This window comes from Somniosus microcephalus, chromosome 6 (assembly GCF_052327205.1).
Source record: "Somniosus microcephalus isolate GS21.2 chromosome 6, FLI_Smic_1.0, whole genome shotgun sequence".
NCBI classification, from domain to species: domain Eukaryota; kingdom Metazoa; phylum Chordata; class Chondrichthyes; order Squaliformes; family Somniosidae; genus Somniosus; species Somniosus microcephalus.
Window position 1 is genome coordinate 233,233,859 of NC_140992.1, and position 23,889 is coordinate 233,257,747.

The following is a 23,889-nucleotide window of genomic DNA, read 5'->3' on the forward strand; positions in this document are numbered from 1 at the left end:
ATCTTGCCCGACCTCGTGGGGTCCGCCATCTTGTGAGCAGACAGCGTGGACGCCATCTTGTATCGATCAGGGCCCTACAGTGGCATCGGTCACAGTGGACCAGACCAGGCCGCACCCGCTATCCAGATCAATGGTGGACATCGAGGTAAACGGGTGCCGGGTTAAATGCTTAATTGACAGTGGAAGCACGGAGAGCTTTATCCACCCGGAACTGGCACAACAACTCTCCCTAAAGGTGGTCCCTACTCAGGGTACCATCTCTATGGCTGACAAAACCCAGACATCGACCATTCTGGGTTACTGCACGGTACAATTGTGCGTTAACGGAACTGTATATGATAATTATAAAGTATTAATCATGAAGAACCTATGTGCGAGCGTGATCTTGGGCCTGGATTTCCAGTGCAACCACCAAAGCATCTCGCTCAAGTACGGTGGGTCCCAGCCGCCCCTCACAGTGTGCAGTCTGGCTACCCTGAAGGTAAAGCCGCCTTCGCTATTCGCGAACCTTACCCCTAACTGCCGGCCAATAGCGACCAAAAGCAGGAGGTACAGCTGGGAGGACAGGCGGTTTATCGCGACCGAGGTAGACAGGCTCCTGAAAGAGCGCATTATTGAACGCAGCAACAGCCCGTGGCGCGCCCAAGTGGTAGTGGTAAGGGGTAGCGAGAAGAAACGGATGGTGATCGACTATAGTCAAACGATCAACAGGTACACCCTACTAGACGCCTACCCGCTACCCCGCATATCAGAAATGGTGAACCAAATCGCCCAATACCGGGTGTTCTCCACCATCGACCTCAAGTCAGCGTACCACCAGCTCCCTATCAGACCAGAGGACCGCCCGTACACCGCCTTCGAGGCAAACGGACGCCTCTACCAATTCCTCAGAGTCCCCTTTGGGGTGACGAATGGGGTCTCGGTCTTCCAGAGGGAGATGGACCGCATGGTCGATGACCACCACTTGCAGGCAACCTTCCCCTACCTCGACAACGTCACCATCTGCGGTCACAACCAGCAGGATCACGACTCGAACCTCGAGAGGTTCCTGAAAACCACACAAAAACTCAACCTCACCTACAACGAGGACAAGTGCGTTTACAACACCACGTGCCTCTGCATACTAGGCAGCGTGGTGGAGAATGGGGAAATCAGACCAGACCCCGACCGATTGCGCCCCCTACGGGAACTGCCTCTGCCCAACACTCCCAAAGCCCTGAAAAGGTGCCTGGGGTTATTTTCTTATTATTCCCAATGGGTCCCCAACTACTCCGACAAAGCCCGCCCCCTCTTGAAAGCATCCTCTTTCCCGCTCTCTGCTGAGGCCCATGCCGCCTTCAAAAGCATTAAGTAGGATATTGAGCGGGCCACGCTACAGGCAGTGGACGAGAACACTCCATTTCAAGTGGAAAGTGATGCGTCCGACTTCGCCTTGGCGGCCACCCTCAACCAGGCGGGGCGGCCCGTAGCTTTCTTCTCGAGGACCCTCCAAGGGCCCGAGATCAGACACTCCTCCGTGGAAAAGGAGGCCCAAGCCATCGTGGAGGCAGTGCGCCACTGGCGCCACTACCTAGCCGGCAAACGCTTCACCCTACTTACCGACCAGCGGTCGGTAGCGTTTATGTTCAATAATAAACAGAGGGGGAAGATTAAAAATGATAAGATTCTTAGGTGGCGGATCGAGCTCTCCACCTTCGAGTACGACATCATTTACCGGCCAGGGGCCCTTAACGAATCCCCTGACGCCCTCTCACGAGGGATGTGTGCCAGTGCCACCGGGGATCGGCTACAGACCCTCCACAACGACCTCTGCCACCCAGGGGTCACGCGGCTGTTCCACTTCATAAAGTCCCGTAACTTACCCTACTCGATTGAGGAAGTTCGGTCCCTGACCAGGAACTGCCGCACTTGCGCTGAGTGCAAGCCTCGGTTCTACCGCCCAGATAGAGCCCACTTAATCAAAAGCTACACGGCCCTTTGAGCGGCTCAGCTTAGATTTCAAGGGCCCCCTCCCGTCCGTCGACCGCAATGTTTACTTCCTGAACATTGTGGACGAATACTCCCGGTTCCCATTCGCCTTCCCCTGCCCAGACATGACCAGCGCCACGGTCATTAAATGCCTCAACAGCCTGTTCTGCCTGTTCGGTATGCCGAGCTACATCCATACGGATAGGGGGGCGTCCTTCATGAGTGAAGAGCTACGCCAGTACATGCTGTCCAGGGGGATCGCCACGAGCCGTACCACCAGCTACAACCCCCGGGGTAACGGCCAAGTGGAGCGAGAGAACGGGACAGTATGGAAAGCAGTCACTCTAGCTCTAAGGACCAAGGGCCTCCCTATCTCCCGCTGGCAGGAAGTCCTCTCGGATGTGCTCCATTCGATACGGTCGCTATTGTGTACGGCCACTAATACCACGCCTCATGAACGAATGTTTGTCTTTCCCCGGAAATCCACCTCAGGCGTATCCATGCCGTCATGGCTCTCCACCCCAGGTCCGGTACTCGTGCGAAGGCATGTGAGGGGCCACAAGACGGACCCTCTCGTGGAGCCAGTACACCTACTCCACGCCAACCCCCAATACGCATATGTCCGGCATGCCGACGGAAGGGAGGACACCGTGTCCATAAAAGACGTCGCCCCAGCCGGCATCGACAACAACCACGGCAATAGCGGCAACGACGATCACAGCAACTCTTACCCACCCACTACTCTTTCATCACCCCCAGAAGAACACCGACCAACGGCACCCCCACCAACTACCCCTTCAACAACCCTGGCGGCACCCCCGGCAGAGACCCAGGAGGCTACCGGGGACACCCAGCCGACACCCGCGGCACCGCAACAGCCACGTCGGTCGCAGAGGACTATCAAACCCCCGAACAGACTAAATCTATAGAAGGGGTGAATGTGATGAAATACTTCCATTCATCACTGCCTGTGACTGAGATCGGTTTCAGTGTCATTTCCCTTCCCCCAGACCTCATTGTATTGTGTACTGGAATGTGCTGTATTGTATACTGGAATGTGCTGGAATGTGCTGTGTGTAGGGCTCCGCCCATACCTGGCCCCGTTTGTAAGCTAGTTCAGTCTGGCCTCCGTCTCCAGAAGGACGACATCTCTCTCGCTTACGTGTTACGTTCTAAGTTAATAAAAGCCTTGTTTTTGTTCTGCTAACTTCGAGTCTCGGAATTATTGAGGCACATCAATTCCCTTATCTCAACTTCAGTGAGGACCAATGCTTGAGACGTCTTCACTTCACTAAAGAGGTTGTGACTGAAATCTGCCACCTGCTGCAGCCACAACTGCAACCTCAAAGCAGCTTAATGACAGCATTGCCTGTGGCTGTCAAGGTGACCGTGGCTCTTAACTTATATGCGTCTGGCTCCTTCTTGGCTTCTGCTGGTAATATAAGCAACATCTTGCAGTGTACAGTGCACAGCTGCATAAGGGATGTTCTGAGGCTCTCTATACATAGAGAAACAGTTTAATCTCATTCCTTTTGGCCATAGACAAACAGGCAGAGCAAGCTCGAGGGTTTGCATGGATTGCAGGCTACCCCATGGTGCAGGGTGCCATTGACTAAATGCACATTGCCTTGCGTGCGCCTAATGTGAACTCAGCCATTTTCATGAACTGAAAGGGATTTCAGTCCCTCAATGTGCAGCTGGCGTGTGACCACAGGCAGTGCATCATGCAGCTGAATGCCCGTTATCCTGGCAGTAGCCACGATTCCTTCATTCTGTGGTAGTCCTCTGTGCCTACTGGGTGACAAGGGTTATCCACTCACGACATGGCTCATGTCCCCAGTCTGTAATCCCAGCACACGTGCACAGCAGGCCTACTATGAAAGCCATGCTGCCACAAGGAACACTATAGAGCACACCACCGGCCTCCTCAAGCAACACTTCCGCTGCGTGGACCACACTGGAGGAGCCCTGCAGTGCTCAGCTGAGCGGGTATCAAGATTTCTGGTAGTCTGCTGCATGCTGCTCAACACGGCCATTATGAGGGAACAGCCCTTGCCACCACCTATCGGGGAGAAGCTGAGGAGCAGGAGCACGAGGAGAGGAGGAGGAGGAAGTGGAAGTGCAACAGGAAGGGGAGGAACAGGAAAAGGAAAGGAGGCTACAACATAGACAGTCCCTTTCTGTGAATGATCAAATAATGACCAGTAACCTCAACCACACCTCTCCATTCACCAACAGTCCCACACTCTTTACATTTCCTCTCTCACTGACCATCTTATCGTCCTCTTTCCGACAACACAAAAATAAAAGCTGCCAGAAAATGCACACCCCAATCCAATTTTATAAATTTAATCATGACAATGCATACAAAATTAAACGAATCACCCTTGTGCATTCCCTTAGTGCTTGTCTTCCGTGTGCCTTTGCCTATCCTGGTGCTCCTATGAGGTGCTTCCCCAGTGGCTGCAGCATGGGTAGTGGAAGGCTGCTGACCTTCAATTGAGGAGACTGCAGATTGTCTTGGAGGATGACCTCAAGCAGCTCTGGTCATTAAAGGCTCAGCTTCAGACTGGGCTAGCTGGCTGACGGGCAACAGCAAGGGCACTGGCAGAGTGATAGGGGTGGGAGCAGGAATTCTGTCATCCTGAGAGAGGACAGCAGGTTTGTGTTTCATGGAGCCACTGCCACTCTCCAGGGGCAGCGCCTCAGCAACCCCTCTGATCTGTTGGAGACTGTTGGGATGTCCTGGAAGCCCCTTTGAACAGTGGTATTCAGAGCCACGATGGCAGCAGTCTGAGCTTCCACTGCAACACTTAGTCGTTTGATGGAAGCTGTTTGTGCTGCAATGGAAGCTGTGATATTGGCCATCAACCGCTGCATCATGGTGGGTTCCGCAGGTATGCTGATGAAGGTGACTGCCTGTTCTATGTGGGAAGGATGGGCTCCAAGCTCTGCACAAAGCCCTGTGCCAAGTTGGTGCTGGACTCCGCCATGCTCCATGGCATTGTGCGCAGGCCTTCCAGTGCACCAAATATTTGTTTGTGTACACCCATCAGCCTTCTTCTGTAGCCTAGACCACCGAAGTCCTCATATGACTCCTCTGCAGCAGAACTAGTGTGTGACCTTGCCCTCCGGCGAGCAGGCACCTGTGTTATCCTTTCCCTCCGCCCTGGCTCCTGCACACTTGTGTCTGGTGCTTCACCACATGCAGATCTCTCCTCTATCCTAGCCTCTAAAATAGCGTAGTGATGGCATCTCTTCTTCTTCACTGTCTTCTTCCTCTGACTGGGAAGGTTCCAGTTCTTGGGTATCTGAGATGAAAAAGGGACAAGGGTTGGGTTGTGGTGAGGGGAGAGGAGAAAGTAAGAAGTGTGTGCTTACACCATCTGCAGCTTGTGAGTCAGAAGAGATTGTGGGATGAGGAAGTAGTGGGAAGAGAGAAGGAGGATTCGGCATGCAGATATCCTCATCATCGATCCCTCAAGCCATGCCAGTGACCACGGCCTCAGCGATGCCTCTTCCCATGATGGCCAGCAGTGTCTCCTCCATGGGGGTTAAAACATGCAGGTGAGCTTGTCCTCCTTCAGTTCTTTCCTGTTGCCTCCTGTTATGCACCATCTTCCCCTACAAGAAAGAGGGAAGTGTGTCAGTGAGTGTCCTGCAATATGTTTAGGTGATGTGGCTGCCATGGTTGAATAGCTGCCAGTGTGTGTAAGCTGTTGGTGCGAAGCTTGCAACAGTGCTATGTGTGTGAGGGTGAGGTAAAGCATATGAATGGAAGGGATGAGTACTGGTTGATAGAGATTGTTGGTCGGTGGGTGATGGGGTGTAGAGAATTGAGTAGTGGATAAGGCTAGTGGTGCAGTTGGTAGGATATACTATTTGAAGATGAACTCATTCACCTTGACAACTCGTGTCAGATCGTTAAACTTCTTCCTGCACTGCATCCATGTTTTTGGAGCAACACTCCTGGCATTGACTTCCGCTGCTATTTCTTCCCACTGCCTCCTGTCTTGAGGGCCTCCATCCCCCTTGCAGATAAAGGATGTCTCTCCTTCTCTCCACGTCTTGCACCAAGACCTCCAGTGTATTGTCTGAAAACCTTGGTGCTCGCTCTCTCACATGTTCAGCCATTGTTCAAAGTACCTCAGCCCAGATTCACTTCTTAAAAAACTCACACAACTTCTTGCAGCCACAATGCATCTCCACTTTAAAAAGTGCAGGCTACCATTAAGTAGCGCTAGCCACTCACTATATTGGGCCCTCTGCTGATGTATGCAGCCAATGAACAGCATGGGTAATACTGGGTGCATGCAGCAATCATTTAAAACAGCAGACAGCACCAAGTTAACGTGCTGCCTGCATCACAATAAATGGGTGCGGGTTAATCGTGCACTGCAAACCCCTACACTTGTTTTCGGGGGTTATCCAAATTAACCTCCATAATGTACATTCCAGAGTGCTTTATACAGTAAAAGGGAGCTTAAGTTGATTAAAATTCTCAGCTATTATTTGTTCTTTAATTAGCTTGCTGTTCCTATTTTATCATAAAACACCCTGGTGCATTAGTTATATCTATAGCAAAGCACTTCCAAAGTTTGTTAAAATTTGTTTAAGTCTGAATACCTTGATTTAATTTTTTGAGGAGGTAACAAGGAGGGTTGATGAAGGTAGTGCATTTGATGTAGTCTACATGGACTTTAGCAAGGCTTTTAACAAGGTCCCACATGGCAGACTGGTCAGAAAAGTAAAAGCCCATGGGATCCAAGGGAAAGTTGGTTCCAAAATTGGCTCAGTAGCAGGAAGCAAAGGGTAATAGTCGACGGATGTTTTTGTGACTGAAAAGTTGTTTCCAGTGGGGTTCCGCAGGGCTCAGTACTGGGTCCTTTGTTTTTGTGGTATATGTCAATGATTTAGACTTCAATGTAGGGGCATGATTAAGAAGTTTGCAAATGATACAAAAATTGGTTGAGTGGTTGATAGTGAAGAAGAAAGCTGTAGACTGCAGGAAGATATCAATGGACTGGTCAGATGGGCAGAAAAGTGGCAAATGGAAAACAATCTGGAGAAGTGTGAGGTAATACATTTGTGGAGGGCTAACAAGGCAAGGAAATACACAATAAATGGTAGGATACCGAAAAATGGAGAGGAACAGAGGGACCTTGGAATGCACGTTCACAGATCCCTGAAGGTAGCAGGACAGGTTTATAAGGTGGTTAAGAAGGCATGTAGGATACTTTCCTTTATTAGCCGAGGCATAGAGTATAAGAGCAGGGAGGTTATGCTTGAACTGTGTAAAACATTAGTTAGGCCACAGCTAGAGTACTGTGTACAGTTCTGGTCACCACATTACAGGAGAGATGTGATTACACTAGAGGGTACAGAGGAGATTTACGAGGATGTTGCCAGGACTGGAGAATTTTAGCTATGAGGAAAGACTGGATAGGCTGGGGTTGTTTACTTTGGAACAGAGGAGGCTGAGGGGAGACTTGATTGAGGTGTATAAAATTATGAGGGCCCCAGATAGAGTGGATAGGAAGCACCTATTTTTCCTAGCAGAGAGATCAATAACCAGAGGGCATAGATTTAAAGTAATTGGTAGAAGGATTAGAGGGGAGTTGAGGAGAACTTTTTTCACCCAGAGGGTGGTGGGGGCCTGGAACTCACTGCCTGAAAGGGTGGTAAAGGCAGAAATGCTTATCACATTTAAAAAGTACTTGGATATGCACTTGAAGTGCCGTAACCTACAAGGCTATGGACCAAGAGCTGGAAAGTGGGATTAGGCTGGATAGCTCCTTTTCGGTCAGCACAGACACGATGGGTCGAATGGCCTCCTTCTGTGCCATAATTTTCTATGATTCTATGATGAATGTAGCGGCAATGCTACCATTTTTTTTATTGCACTGCCTCCTCCCCTACACATAAAATGTTGATCTCTACACATTACAGGGCAGATCAGTAAGGAGCGCACTTTGAGAGTGTATGGATACATTCTGGGAGCATGAGTTGCAGAACTGGTCACGCAGGGCAGCCCTCAATGTAATTATGCTCCCTGTGCAAGTAGTGCTTATTTAAATTGTATTCCTGAGCTGGTCTTAGAATCCAATGAGCCTAGCTGCACAGAATGCCGCATGTTCATTCAGTAGTTATTGTATGTGCTACTATTCAGTGATTCTTGGGCCTGGTAAGCCTCCAATTGATTTCATTTTATAAAGCTACTGGTTTTGTTAAGAAGTGTACATTTCTCTGCAGATCCAACAGCACATCTGTCCACGTTGCTGCCACTACTATGAACCTACACTGTATGTTAGCAATGTAACAGCAATTCTTTGATTTTTTTCTATTATCAAGTGATTGAAAGTGTTAAAGAGGTTGATTTTCCAAATAACCATTACTTATCAGATTATTGATTCTTTAAAAAAAATAAATGTTATAGTTTTGGAAGTTACCCCTTTTATTCTTCTTTATATCTTGCTCTGGATCCTAGAATCAGCGGGTGACTAAGGTACGTCACTCCTCATCACCCTTGCTGCTCCGTAGCTATTCAGTAAGGAGTACAATCAAGTGTGGAACCATTGATGAAGTTTTTTCCTGTTCCTATTGCATAGACACCTCACCAGTGACGTAAGAAAACTACTAGGCACTTGGTCTAAGCGTTAAACAAAGCTTTAATCAACTGTTTTACAACATGGAGGTCTAGTTGTCCTTCACTAGTTCCTGTTAAGAATGTCCTGCGCAAGCTGGGCCCGTGCCCGAGTATTTATACTCTACCTGGACAGCGCCACCCGTAGGCCACTCAGTATTATTTCATAAGTCTTTCTTTCATGAATGACTGATTCAAGGCAACCAGTACTGCATGTTCTGCCTTACACAGCCCAGCTGATACCTGCAGCTTGCTGTCTGCCTGACACAAGCTAGCTGAAATGAACAGCCCACTAAAACAAAAACAAAAACAAAATATTGCGGATGCTGGGAATCTGAAATAAAAGCAGAAAATGCTGGAAAACATTCAGCAGCTCAGACAGCATCGGTGGAGAGAGAGAAACCGAGTCAGTGTTTCAGGTCACTGACCCCCAGTCATCATCAACCTGAAATGTTAACTCTGTTCCTCTCTCCACAGATGCTGCCTGACCTGCTGGGTGTTTCCAGCATTTCCTGCTTTTATTATGAGCAACTTACTGTCTGGGAAATGACGGAGTACAAATTTAGAACATTTTAATGGTATTGAATTGTGAAGATGCACAAATAGGCACCTAATTAATATGCAAATAGTGATACTTTGTTGAAATAGTGTACACAAGTGCCAAGAATGTAATTTGCTGATGTGGGTTAGAAAGGCAGTAGGCAGATAAACTGAATTCTTTCTTCAATATTAAAATGTAATTAACATTTGTTATTGTTAATGGATGGACAATGCTGATGTAGCACTGCTAAAGTCCAAATAATGCAGGATTTTCTAAGCTTTGGAGACACAACCATATATAGTTAAACCTACTTAAGATAGACTTTGTGAAGTTCAGACTCAGTTTTCAAACGTTTAGCTGGGATGCAAGCCTATGGCTTCGAGGGAGGGAGTGGAGGACAGCATGATGATCTGTTTTGCTCTGTTTCATTTTTGATTATACAAAGGATTCCCCATTTGTCCTAAAAAATGTCAGACGAAAGAAAGTTCAGCATTAGGGGGTATGGGGATGCAGCACTGCAAAGCCTTGAATTGTGGTTGAGGAAGAGGAGAATGTAACACTGCTATACTATGGATTGTGGTGAAGGAAGAGGAGCTTATAGCATGGCTGCACTATGGATCATGTCAGCCATGGCTCAGTGGGCAGCACCCTCACATCTGAGTCAGAAGGTTGTGGGTTCAAAGTCCCACTCCAGAGACTTGAGCACAAAAATCTAGACTGACACTCCAGTGCAGTACTGAGTGAGTGGTGCACTGTTGGAGGGTCCGTCTTTTGGATGAGACATTAAACTGAGGCCCTGTCTGCTCTATCAGGTGGTCATAAAAGATCCCATGGCACTATTTTGAAGAAGAGCAAAGGAGTTATCCCCGGTGTCCTGGCCAATATTTATCCCTCAATCAACATAACAAAAACAGATGATCTGGTCATTATCACATTGCTGTTTGTGGGAGCTTGCTGTGCGCAAATTGGCTGCCGCATTTCCTACATTGCACCAGTGACGACACTTCAAAAAAGTACTTCATTGGCTGTAAAATGCTTTGGGACGTCCGGTGGTCATGAAAGGCGCTATATAAATGCAAGCCTTTTTTTCTTTTTACACTATTGATTATGGTGGAGGTGGAGGAAGAGGAGAGTGCAGCATTGCTACACTATGGATTATGGTGAAGGTGCAGGATAAGGAGAGTGTAGCACTGCCACATCTTGTATTGAGTTGAACAACAGGAGGATAGATTGCTGACACTACCAGACAGGTAGCACAGCTGTCAGTCTGTTTGATCTGCACCTCCAAATTAGTGCATTAGAACCATCAAAACACATTGATATATGGCTGAGCAAAATGTTGCATGTCTGAGACTTTTTTCTCATTATAGGAAAGATTTGGAATTTATATTAACATAGAGAAAAAGGCTTACTGGAGAAAAGGTCAGTCATGAAAGTGATCTGCCTTTCATTGTTAATCTTTTGACAATTGGCAAAAATGTAAAAATCTCAAAGATTCAATTCCAGACTTGAAGAAATGAAGGCACGATTGAGGGAGGAGACTGCAACAGAGTGCGGGAAATTTACAGTAACTGGAATATTGTTAAACCCAGGAGCCCCCGGAGTGCTGACTGACCATTATCAATCAAGTAAAGCAGCATGGCTTTCAAAAATTTACCGCACTCTTTTTTTATAGGTTATGAGACTGAACAAAAACGCTACTTAAGATCAATTTACCCTACGTACCAATTTATGCAGCAGGAAGAAGTTCTCATAAGATCAGCTTTTATTAAGAAAAAGATATTTGTTTTAACAAAGCTACTTATTTGGAAAGAACTCAGTGACACTGTATTTTCCTTTCCTTGTCATATCACCCCAATGATTTTACTGTTGTGACACAATAGGTACTCAGGATAAATTTTAAAAAACAGCTGATATTTGCTGCTCTCTTTTTTTTCATCACATAATTTATATGGATATTATCCATTTGAGCCTTTACATAAGAAATACCAGTTGTGAATTCCACCTGGGTGCATTTTAATTTTCTTCTGCTCTGTGCTACAGATTCTGCTGAAGATAATAGTGTGATTGCGAAAGCAAGGTTCACGAGTTTAAAAATTGATCCATCCAATAGCTTGAATGTGAAAAGATGCATTCTGTTATTTAAAAAAAAGGGATTAAAATTGATGATAAAATGCCACACAATGCGTTTAAACATTGTGTCTTTTAGCTTTCAGTCAGATGTACTTTAAGAAAAGATAGTGCATTGTGTATGATGTGACCTTCATCTGACAAACATGCATTGTGCAATAAACTGTCAATATTTGTAGTTATAAGGTACAAAATGACATTTACAATAATTGGAACAGCCATATTAAAAGCCTGGATCTGCCAGCTGGCAAGAGATAAAGACGTGACCCATCTCCCTGTTCATCAGGGAAATTTATTTTTGCCAGCTAATAGATGAGAAGAAACTGCTGGCTGTTTTAGATGGCACCTTTTATTCTTCCAGAAATAAAACAAAGGAGTACTGTTACTGCTGTGACTGTCAATTGATTATGTGTAATGTGCACTGAAAAATATTACAAGGCACCAAAATGGTGCAGGTCAAGTTCAAAAATAGGAATGTGAGAAAAGATTGCATAAACACAGGTCTTTCGTAGATTTTTTTTTTCTACATTGTCTATGATATATTAAGCATTGAACAGTGGGACCATTTCAAACATCTGAGGAACCAAATTGGTCATTCTTCAGCTGGGGCAGTAGCCCACAGACCCTTGGTACTATATGTGCCTCATACACTCACAGTGTAACTAGACATTTTGTCTATTCATTGTTGGGATTTTAAACCTGCCACCTCACTGCCTTATGTTTTTACCGTTGCTTCTGACCTGCGCAATGTTTTAAGTACAAACACTCAAAATGAGCAGCGACATTTAAACTGGAAATTTCAGCCTACAAATTTCCTGAAACGGCATAACCAGCAAGTTACGTCGAGATGTACGCCGCCGATCTGCCCGTTACGTCAAGGTTTCCTCAGAATCTCATTAGCACCTGACGGGACGTAAAAACCAACATATAAAACAAGTGGAAATCAGCATAAACAATTGGGGCCTGAGGAAAATTTAGGCCATACTCCATCTTTAAGTCCCTCTTTAGCACGAAAATTAACGTTTGAAGCAATGAAAGCCTCATTTATGCACATTAGGCTTAAGAAAATGCAGTTGTGGAAGTTTTGAAAGATGCATTCAAAGCTGGAGGAAAAAGATAGGTCTCAGTGAAAATAAAACACTAAAACACTATAAAACACTAGAAATATGACTTTGGGTCCTGTGGCACATAAATTTTTGGTGTAAATTTTACAGCCCGATCAGAGCTGGCATAACTGCAGGAAATTCGCCTAAGCTGCGCTTTTGCATGTTAATGAGCGGCAGAGGGTTGCGGTGGAGGCTTCGCAGCATCGGCGGAAAAGATCACGGAAATTTGAGCAGAGCGAAAAAACAGCGTAAGCAAATTTGCTCAATCATTTGCGCCAAAAATCAGCTGTACGCCGCTCCAGCGCCGTTGTTTTGGCTCAGGCTTTCAGGAAATTTCGGGCCATCATTTCCTGAACCAAAAAGCTGGAATCATGTTCCCGTTTCCTCAATTTGAGAGAGAGGGGGAATTATGCAATGCATAGCTGCTAATGGCATGAGGTAAGCAGAGTGAAACATGCAGATTATTTTGATTTATCCTCTTCCTGTGTCCTGATTAGTAATAGTATATTACTGGTAAGCTATGATGCCTCCTTATCGTGGTATACTTGACACATGTAAAGCAGTCTTAAAAAGGGAAAATTGTTACTTTTCTTCAGACATTCCATCAGTCAGTGGTCAATGATGGGCTATATGACATATTCCTTGAGTGACAGCTCTGATACCCCTTGCCTTACTGGCTGCTATTCTTTATCTACTGCTTATTTCCTCTTTCATTGTTCTGCTGCTCAGAAAACACGTGGAACCCCATGCCCCTTCATACCTTGGCTTTAACTACCAGTTTTAGGATCCAGCAATTATTAGATATCTATAAAATAGACGAGCAGAGCTCATGTTTTTCCCAGGGTGGCAATGTCCTCAGTGGCTAAGAACGAATGATATTTTTTGTAACTTTTATTTATGTAGTGCCATTTAATGCATAATTCAGAATGCAAGTATAATGAAGTTACCATATCAGTACTGTGAGTATTAGTATTATTGCACAGTTCATTAATTTAGTGGTTGCATTGTGTACTGGAAACTGTGTACTGCAGAGTCCTTCTGATTATTATTTTCCAGGCCATTCCTCAAATGTTCCCTGTAGCTTGCACCCAGCTCTATCCAAATGGGCAGGCCGTAACATTGCTTTGTAATTGGCTACTACAGGATTCACATGAGCAACATAAGTCAACTTTCCATTTTTCTTTACAGCGAGCCTTTTATCTCCACTCATCTCCTTGTCCAGAAGGAGCACTTTACTTCCACAAACTCCTTCTCTATGAGCAGTGCCTCAGCTCTACTCAATGCCATCTCTAGAGTGAGCACTTCACCTCTGTTTAAATCCTTCGCTACAGGGAGCACTTCACCTCCAATGAACTGTTCCAGAGGGAGCACTTTACCTCTACTTAAATCCTTCTCTGTTAGGAAAACCTTACCTCACGCCAATCCTCCTCTGGAGGGAATGTCTCACCTCTCTTAATTTCTTCACTGACAGCTCTGACTAAGAAATCACTATTTGGAGAAACTCAGGTATAAACCTGAGTCCTTCATTCCATGATTGAGGCCACTTGTGAGAACACAACATTACTTAGAGCTATCAAAATAATATGCTATCAATAATTTCACAGGTTTTGTCTTGCTTTTTTTTCTCCAAATCTTTGTTTCCCCACAGGCATTTTTCAGCATAGTCATTTCTCTCTCCCACTAAGAAATTGTTCACACCAGGGACATTCACGGTGGTCTCCAGGCCTCCACTATTTAAATAGAATAGAATGCAGTTAAACAATTGTTGGAACAAATTGCATTGTCAAGATCCAGGTAAAGGATGCTTCTAAAAGAAAACACGTTTGAAAAGGTTTGCTGCAGTAATGTATGCCCAACTCGGCCCGATGGTTGGCTATTGATAAGCAAAGGTGATAGGAGACCATACTGCTGCTGCTTGTTCCCGGCTTCAGAAGTTCGCCCTCTGCTGCATAAATTGGTACTTCCACTTCTTACACTTGCCGTCCTGGACAGAGATGTTGAACTGTCTCCTAGAAATGGTTGCTACATTTTCCTGTAGTAATTTTGCAGCTCTTTTTATATACGGAAATTTTAAACTAGTCAAATTGAAGCATTTTTAGAATAATCACGAAAAATATTCTTGACAGACACAGTCTTATATAAAAAGCCCATTGTCGTAAAAGAACAGAAAACAAGGAAGTACAGTTTTCAGAATGGGGTTACAGGAAAAATGCTGATTGTTAATGAGTGGGATGAGTAATCATGCCACAAAAAACAGATGAATTCAGGATCGAACCCAGTTCTCTCAAAGCCGATAAGAGCAATTATAGAATAGGTGATGCTGCTTAATTATCAATAAACTGGATTTTATCCTGGGTCGCCACAGGTAAGTTCTACTCCTATCGTGCAATGTGTGTACTGGGGTAGCTGAATGGAAACCAGAATACCTACAGTGGTACTATGAGTCACTGTACAATTTTTGACACAAAGGGTAGTGTAAATCTTTTTCCCAAAAAGCTATGGATTCAGGGTCAATTGAAATACAGGTCAACTATCCCTTATCCGCAATTCCGAAATTCAAAAAGCTCTGAAAACCGAATTTTTTTTCATGGAGCGTCACTCAGTGGGGAGATACTTAAACGGATAGGAAAATGGTTGAGATTTCTTGTGCTTTAAAAAAACTGACCCTTAAATGTTCACAATACTTGTTGTATTCATACTTTGTATAAATTGTTGCACTGAAACATTGTATATTTTTGATGAGTAAATTAGGTAAACAGTAAATCTGACTTTACAACATTCCCCGTGGGCTGCATTGTTCGATGTGGCTTGTTTCTTTCAATGCGCGGTATTTCCAGTGTAAAAGCTTGAGCAGCTTGCACGGGAGTTTGCAGATTACTGCGTGGCTGTGTGCAACTTTGAGGAAACATTGCTGTTAACTATTTCTTTATAGTAATCTGGTTACCTAGCCAGGTTTGCATCCATCACTAGTGGTGTAGTTGTAGGGTAAACCCGACCGCTGCCTCTTGTCCATTTATAAGCATCATTCGTTCTGAAATCCGAAAAATTCCGAATTCTGAAACACAGCTGGCCCCAAGGGTTTCGGATAAGGGATCGTGCACCTGTATTCAAAACTGAAATCAATAGATTTTTGTTTGATAAGGGAATCAAGGGATATGGAACAAAGACGGATAAATGGAGCTGAGGTACAGACCAGCCATTATCTAATAGAATGACGGAACAAGCTCGAGGGGCTGAATGGCCTACTCCTGCTCTCTATGTTCCTATGCTCTAATGATAGCCTTGTGTGCAATGGTCTAAGTACTTCATTGAAATGTTTTCAAGGTCCCTGCCTTTCACTGGAGATTTGTGGATCACTGGCTATAATCATAGAAGTATCAGCAGGTAATGGTGAGGTTCTGCAGGATTGGAAGCAAACAAATGTAGCACTGATATGTAAAAAGGAGGACAAATTTCATAGAATCATAGAATGCTTACAGCACAGAAGGAGGTCATTTGGCCCGTTGAGCCCATGCCAGCTGTCTGCAAGAGCACTTCAGCTAGTCCTACTCCCCCGCCCTTTCCTCATAGCCCTGCAATTTTTTTTGCCAGACAACTACAGGATTACTGGTATAAGATCTCTAACTGATAAAATAATCAAAACCATTCTAAGGCATAGGCTGGAGGAGTACCCAGATGGGTTAATAAAAAACATCAGGCATGGATTTAGAAAATCTTGTTTGATTAACCTCCCCGACTTCTTTGAGAATGCTACAAATAAGGCATGTTGTGGAACACCCTAAAATATAGTTTATTAGGACTTTCAGAAAGGCTTTTACAAGTGGTCCTAGATAAAAGACTTCCAATTAAATAAAAAACACTGGTAATCCAGGGTAGAACAATGGACTGGTTAAGAAATTGGATAAAAAGTAGGAAACAAATGATACTCATGAGAGGTGTAATATAAAATGGTGTGAGATATGAGTCCTACAGGGGTCAATGCTTGGACCTCTGCTGTTTCTAATATACAGAAACCAGATATAAGCTTGTTAACTTTGCAGGTGGTATTAAAATAGGGAGAGTAACAAAGGCAGAGGATGCTTCTAACAATTCGCAGAAGGAATATTATTCAGCAGTTGGGTAGACAAATAAATTACATTTAATACTGATAAATGTGAAGATTGTATATTGGTAAAAATGAACAACATAGGTACACTATTGAAGAATTAGAATTAGTGCAGAAACATAGAAAGAGATCAGATAGGAGTAGGAGTAGCTTTGTATGTATATATTATATAATATTTTCTGTATAAATTAGAAGCTAGGTAAGATTGAATATTATGATGAGTGACTGGCACCTATACATCTGGTTAGCGAAAGGTATTTTTTTCTTGACATTCAGGCTGATTGGATGCACTAATTGAGCCAGAAAGACCTCGGTCCAGTGCTGTGAACAATACTGTTCTGTGCATCATTCATTTTGGAACTTAGATTGTCGAAGTGACAGTTAAGCAATCATGAGAGTAAAATCTACATTTTATGGCCATATTGAATTCATTGTGAATTTCAGGCAAACCAAAGCAAAATAGAACATTTAAAGCCCTGGCAGGAGGTCTGAAGAGGAGAGACTGAACCACATGGAAAAACGACAAGGGACTGAGAGCTCCTGGGAACTGTATTGAAAGCTTGGACTGGAGGCAGAAAGACACCTATGGGGAAGACTAGCGCTTCAAAAAGCATGGCAGTTTAGTGCAGTAATTGTGTTGTCTTGTAATTGCTTATATCATTGGAAATAAAACTAGCAGCTCAATTTGGAGCCTGGTATGACCTTGATGATGGTGTGTTGATACTTCTATCTTTCAAAACAACATCAAGTGAAGCAGTGGTGAGGAGGGCACTGGCAATCTAGGATTGGTGTAAGTCCTAAGGGTACAAGAAGATCTCTGTAGGGGCAGAATCTGAGAAGCTGCAGCTTCTAGGTTGGAGGGGACATGAAGTCTGCTTACTGGGAACGCAGTGAGAATAGCTCATTAAGATATCCTAAACTTGCATCACAAGAGGTATATAAATTATTAACAGGTCGAGATAAGGTGAGCCCAGAATATTACTTCAAGGCATGTCAGGCCAGTAGCACCAGAGGATGTCAATTGAAATGAATGAATGGGAAATTTAAAACATATTAGAACAAAAAATTCTTAATTCAAACAGTGCTAAGTCATTTAGACCTTCCATGTAAAGTATTACAGTCAAAGTCATTAGGGATATTCAAAGTGCAGCTGGATAGGTTACGTAATAGTATTAGAGGAGCAAACTTTGGTGGTCCGAATGCTCTTTTCCTATCATTGAGCTTTTCTTATGTTTTTTTGTTCTTGTGTTCTTTGGAGAGTTCCCCATGATTCTGAATCACTTTGTTTTATTGCACCTACCTACTGTGGGTAATTTTCTCTATGATCTTACTTTCGTGTCAGATCGTTTTTAATTGTGAGAAGTACTGAACAATTCAACGCTTGCACTGACTCAAAATGTAAGCATTGGACAGTGGTTGCTTCTTGTTAGGGAGGATCAAATGGATGCTAAAATGCACAAACCAAACATTTAAAATTTAAGTCGACACCAACACATGAAAACAGGGAAACGTTTGGGTGAGGGGGAAATCATTAAATATTGCTTCCAATAGGATGATCATTTAGCAACTGTTGTTTTACTTTCAGCTTTTGCTCTAAGCAGTACCTTGCACAGCTTCCCAGTGCTGGTCTGTATTAAGCCTGAATAATACACTGAATCAGGCATGCTGCTGATGCAGCTGTTTCCATTTTTTCTATTATTCATTTAAATGAAATCTGCCATCTGCTGCTAAAAGATGATGATGGGAGAAACGAAAGAATTTGGTGAAAAAATAAGCAAACATGTGAGTTGTCAGCATTCTGTCAGCTTCCAATGTGAAACGGAAAGATACAGTATTGACAAGACTGACTTTATGTTACGTTAGCAAAATCAGTGGAGAAACTTCTAACGTCTGTTGTAATGATCTTGATAATTTGTATGCATTGTAGATGTAGGAGAGGAAGTGGGAAGGCCTGCAGGAATACAGCAGCCTTCTTTACTGAGAGATCGAGTCCCTGGATCAGCCACGAGGGATTGCCCCTACTGCGGGAAATCGTTCAGAACGTCCCATCATCTGAAAGTCCACCTGCGAATACATACAGGTCAGTGTGCATTTTTGAAATTCCCCATATAGCTGATTCCTAAATGCCATTTATGATGTTTGTTTCTTGTACTGATAAAAACATTGATTGTGATTGATATTGGCAATGTTTGAATTTAAATGTTTACCAGGGAGCCAATGTGTTCACCGACTCTAACGTATAGATTGCCATTGTTAACAACCATATAGTCAAGTTAACATCAATAAAAGATAAATAACATGTTAAACTTGTGAGGTCAGCTCACTCTCCCACATCATGTTAGCCATTTTTAGTAGCCAACCTCAAAACATGACCATTAAGCTAGTGATATTATACAGCCCTGGGTTTTGGGGACACAAATTCAATAAGTATGATATGCAGAACTGTATGGAGTCCCACCAATCCATTGGGGATTAAATTCCAGTAAATATTGCAGTGATTATGTAACAAATGCAATTATTTTGTGTCAACATCCCCATAAATCAGGCGAATGGAATACCAGGGCATCAAGGTTGGCTGTTGCCAAAAAACTTCTTTCTGCTTGCCACAGACAACTGCAAAATGGGTCAGACTTAAATTTGTTCTGTAAAGGAACAAGACTTCGATATATTTATCTATAATATATTAAAATCTTACATATGTATGCATTTTCTGCCGACTTTCTTTCATTATAAACTCCACGGTCCATAGTTATAATGGAAACTGCCTATGTAAACTTGTCCCACTGTAATTACATTTTCCTGCCAGTGCTGGAACTGTACCGCCTTATTTTTGCAGCTCCCAGCTCCTCAACCTGTGCTGCAGAAAAACATCAATCTCTGCTTCTGAAATTGTTAGGTTTTGCTATTTAGCTACAAATAATGTCAAATCAAAGTATCATATAAAAAGTAAGGACAGAATGATGTCTTTCAAATGGGTCCTGAATGAAGTCTGCATGACCCAGTATGGCTATCCCTCACACTTTAACTCACTTCACCTGAAGACTACACTTGGTCTTGACTCTCCCATGTACAGCACCATGGAAGGTTGACTAATATGGCATTAAAAGTCTTGTGCAATTAGTACACCTCCTGACCACATTTACACTTGCCTTCTGTAGTCGCATTTTTGTGGCATGCTTTTTATGTCAATATTTATATCTCCTCATACCAACATTTTATAATGGAAAAAAACAGTGGTCCCAAATATCCATTGAAGGAAAGACTTTCATGACTGCAGGATGTCCCAGAGCGCTTTACAACCAATAAAATAATTTTTGAAGTGTAGTCACTGTTGTAATGTAGGACACACAGCAGCCAATTTGTGCACAGCAAGATTCCACAAACAGCAATGAGATAATGACCAGATAACCTGTTTTAGTGATGTTAGTTGAGGGATAAATATTGGCCAGGACACCGGGAAGAACTGCTCTTCATCAAATAGTTTCATGGAATCTTTTAAGTCCACCTGAGAGGGCAGATGGGGCATCAGTTTACTGTCTCATCTGAAAGATGGTACCTCCGACAGTGCAGCACTCCCTCAGTACTGTATTAGAAACATAGAAACATAGAAGATAGGAGCAGGAGTAGGCCATTCGGCCCTTCGAGCCTGCTCCACCATTCAATGAGATCATGGCTGATGATCCGTATTGGAGTGTCAGCCTAGATTTTGTGCTCAAGTTTCTGGAGTGGAACTTGAACCCACAACCTTCTGACTCAGAGGTAAGAGTGCTACCCACTGAACCACGGCTGACACCATTAGCCACATTCCTGCTTGCCGATTCCCTCCAGTGCTGCAGGGTTAGCGGGAAGGCACCCATTTGAATGGGGCTGTCAGGTATCTGCACTATTACAAGCATCCTCCCACGTTACTTCATCTCACCCTATCAATAGATTTTACGAAAGCCTTTTTGTAAGTAATCTGAACCAAGACAGATGTTATCCGTTCAAGTAAGAATAGTTAATCTTACATTTTTTTCTGTTGCGCTCCCCTGGTGGATCAGTGTGTAAGTGCACTACCTGGTGTGATACTGAACTCTACAGTCATGTAGGTCCCTGGATAAATGTCTGATGTGCACTGAATTAACCAATCTCAGCCAGGGCAGTAACTACTCAGCGTCCCCAGGGCAGAGAGGAGAAAAATCAGCCAGCATTCTTCCTCGTCATTGCTATCCAATTGCCCCTCCTTGAAAGTGAAAGTGCATGGTTGCCAAGTGAGGACACAGGCGGACTAACCTATACTGCCACAAGGTTGAATAGCCCGCCAACATTCACTGCTTAGGCTCCTACATGATAAATGGTCACTTGGATGAGGTACTGAATGGTTACTGGTGCCTAGGGAACCAAGCGCCAGCATGAATTAAATGCATCAATAACGTGGTGCATTTAAGAGGAAGCTAGATAAGTAGATGAGAGAGAAAGTAATAGAAGGACAAATTGATAGGGTCAGATGAAGTAACGTGGGAGGAGGCTCGTGTGGAGCGTAAACAGCAGCACAGACCAGTTGGGCTGAAAGGCCTGTTTCTGTGCTGAAACTTCTATGTAAATTATTTTTGCAGATATAAGAAATGTGTGTGTGTCATAAAAAAACTATTCAGTGTTTAAAGGGGATAGATACAATCAATAAGGAGACCGAAATTTGGGTGGCCTATATTCAAGTGAGCATTTTGATTAACACCTCATTTTTAGAGGGACAAACTTGGCTTCCTGCTGATATGCCATTTAACGAATTGCACCCAGAGGGACAGCAATGGCTGACTGCAACGGTGTTTTTATTTAATCGGGAGTGGGTCAGCAGTAATCACTACCTACTGCAGATTTTTATGGAATGAGCAGTGGCATTAAGAACAACTCAAGGCTGTCCTCAGCCAACTTAATTTTTATTTATTTTTGAAAATCCTTTCCTGTAAATGGCTGGAGTCTTCTTCATGGAGCAGGATGCCAGCCGTGTCAAATAATGATAACTGAGTGGCTGATAACTGAGAGACTGATTTTTATTACTGGGCCAGATGTCCTTCTATTAGTGTTCTGCTGCTGCTGGTATTAATTTTTTCAGGCATTAAACACTTTGAATATTGCAGATGGCAGATTTAAATATTTAAATAAAGGCCTTAGAGCCCTGATTGGAAAAGTGCTGGGACACCCTAGATTATTTCAACAAGTGCTACACCCATGGGAATATAGGTCTCGACATTGTTAAATGAATTTTACCCCAACAATTCCTGCCTCCGATCTCCATTGGCAGAGGGGCAAGGACTGTAGACTTCTTAACGGTTGCCATCCACTCCACTCCATATTGGCATATTTACTGCAAAGGGTCAGATAAAATAGAGAAATCAGCCCCTATGAGGTGTTTGCACTAGTGTGCAAGCCAAGAAAAAGTGACATTCAACAGAAGAGAATAAGCTTAGTTCAAATGGCCATGAAAGCTGGGACTTGAACCCTGTCTCTCTAAATAGGAGCCCAATGCTTTGCTAATCAAGCTCGGAGCTGCTGGGCATTCCGCTTCTGAAACATGACTCTTTACATATGACCTGAAGAAGGAAACTGTGGTTTCAATTAAACTCCAGCAAGTCTGTAGAAGTGTTGCCTACTGTTGTATAATGTGTACCCTGGAGGCATTTACCTTACTGTTAACTTAGAATTTTGTTTGTATTTAGTAATGTTGTTGTTAAATAAATAAAATCTCACGTGTAATGCTTTATGAATGAAATGTATATTATGTAAAAAATGTGATAGGAATCTAACAAAATTATATCCTAGAAACTACTGTTGACAATACAAATGCTTAGTATGACAATCCCCATTCACTATTTTAAGCAAGATAATATTGGCCCAGAAATTCGGGTCGGGGGCTTCCCGTGGGTGCAAGCCCCCGACCTGCACTTAGCTTGCGCGCTGGCCGTTGAGCTGTGGGCCCCCGTGGAATTCCGATCCGGGGCCTGGACCAGCTGCCGGCGTGCAGTGCTTGTGTATCCCAGGGGCGCAGTTAGTTCGATGCGTCCCCTGGGATCACGTGGGCCATGGAGAGCCAATCGGAGCAGGGAATGCTCCATTCATAAGTCTGACAGGAAGTGCTGTCAAACTTAGAAATACTATGGGCCCCTTCTTCTTACAAAACATCACTAAATCTTCCACAAAAAAAAATCACATTTTTAAAATAAACTATAAATTAAATGAAATAACTATTTTAAACAATAATTTAAATTTTTGAAAAAAGTAATTTTATTTTCTAACGGGGCTAAAAATAAACTTACCTTGCTATAAAGTATTTAAAAATAATAAACCTGTGGAAAAAATGTTTTAATTTTAATTAATTCACCACTTACCTTGTAAAAAGCAGGCCTTACGCCTGCTTTTTACATTTCTAACTTCTGCAGGCTTACCTTCCTGGGAAAACCTGTAAAAAAAAACGAAGTTCGATGCGCACGCGCAGCCTCCCCCGCACATGCGTTCGACCTCTGAACCCCTGCTTTCAGGGGAATGGAAGTGCCGGTTTCCCGCACATGCGCAGTGCATTCAGGAAACCGGCACTTCCATTGGGCCTACGGGTGAGTACCCCGTGCGTACTCACCCGTGGAGACCCGAATTTCTGGGCCATTAACCCATTTTTAAAAAATGGATTAAGCATCTGCTAAAATATAGTAGATAAAAGAACACTTGAAGTGTTCATCTACTAATATCACCAAAGGCTATTTCTGGGCTTATAAAATTTACTTAACAATATTTGCAAGGGAAAAAAAGTGATTAGAGACAATGAACAGCTAAACTATAGAGCTGACAGTAGCACTGATGAATGTATGTAGCTGATGAAGGGATTTAAACTTTTAAGTCCTCTTAGGTTCCCACAGATTTACAGTACTAACTAACCAAACAGACAGAAGAGATACAGACAGAAAGTATGAGGTGTTTGTGTGCTCTTATGTGAAGTAGGGGTTCCCTCTCTCTATCGCTATCTATATTTTTCTATATATATATTTAATTTCCCTTAGTTCAATACCAGAAGTAGAGCGGAGCAGTCCTGAGATCAATTTCAATTTGCCAAAAGGGAAAAAAAATGATCTGACGAGATATGTTAATATTAATTACAGGAAAAAAAAGTTCACGTGGTGCTGATTGTCTGCTGCTAGATGTGATTTGGGTCTTTAGAAAAGCAGCATTTTATCACATTTATAATGCAGGTCAGCAAGGTAGTTAGTGAAGGAAGTGAAGGAATACTTTGTGAAGAGGGTTAAAGATTTCATGTGTAATCATTAAGCAACCACGAGGAGAGAACAGAAGATGTAATTAATATTAGGCATAACCAATGTTATATGGTAGACCGTTAAATTTTTTAAAATGTAGTTTTATCAAACTTGAT

At 43.5% G+C, this 23,889-nt stretch overlaps 1 protein-coding gene across 11 annotated transcripts in view; it reads left to right on the forward strand.

Moving 5' to 3' along the window:
* znf536 (zinc finger protein 536) overlaps window positions 1–23,889 on the forward strand; it is a 417,096-nt gene that overhangs the window by 299,419 nt on the left and 93,788 nt on the right. For all 11 annotated transcript variants that reach the window (XM_085991555.1, XM_085991562.1, XM_085991559.1 and 8 more), the window contains one exon: window positions 18,421–18,573. In XM_085991555.1, the coding sequence (XP_085847681.1) occupies window positions 18,421–18,573 (153 nt within the window). The remainder of the gene's footprint in view (window positions 1–18,420; window positions 18,574–23,889) is intronic.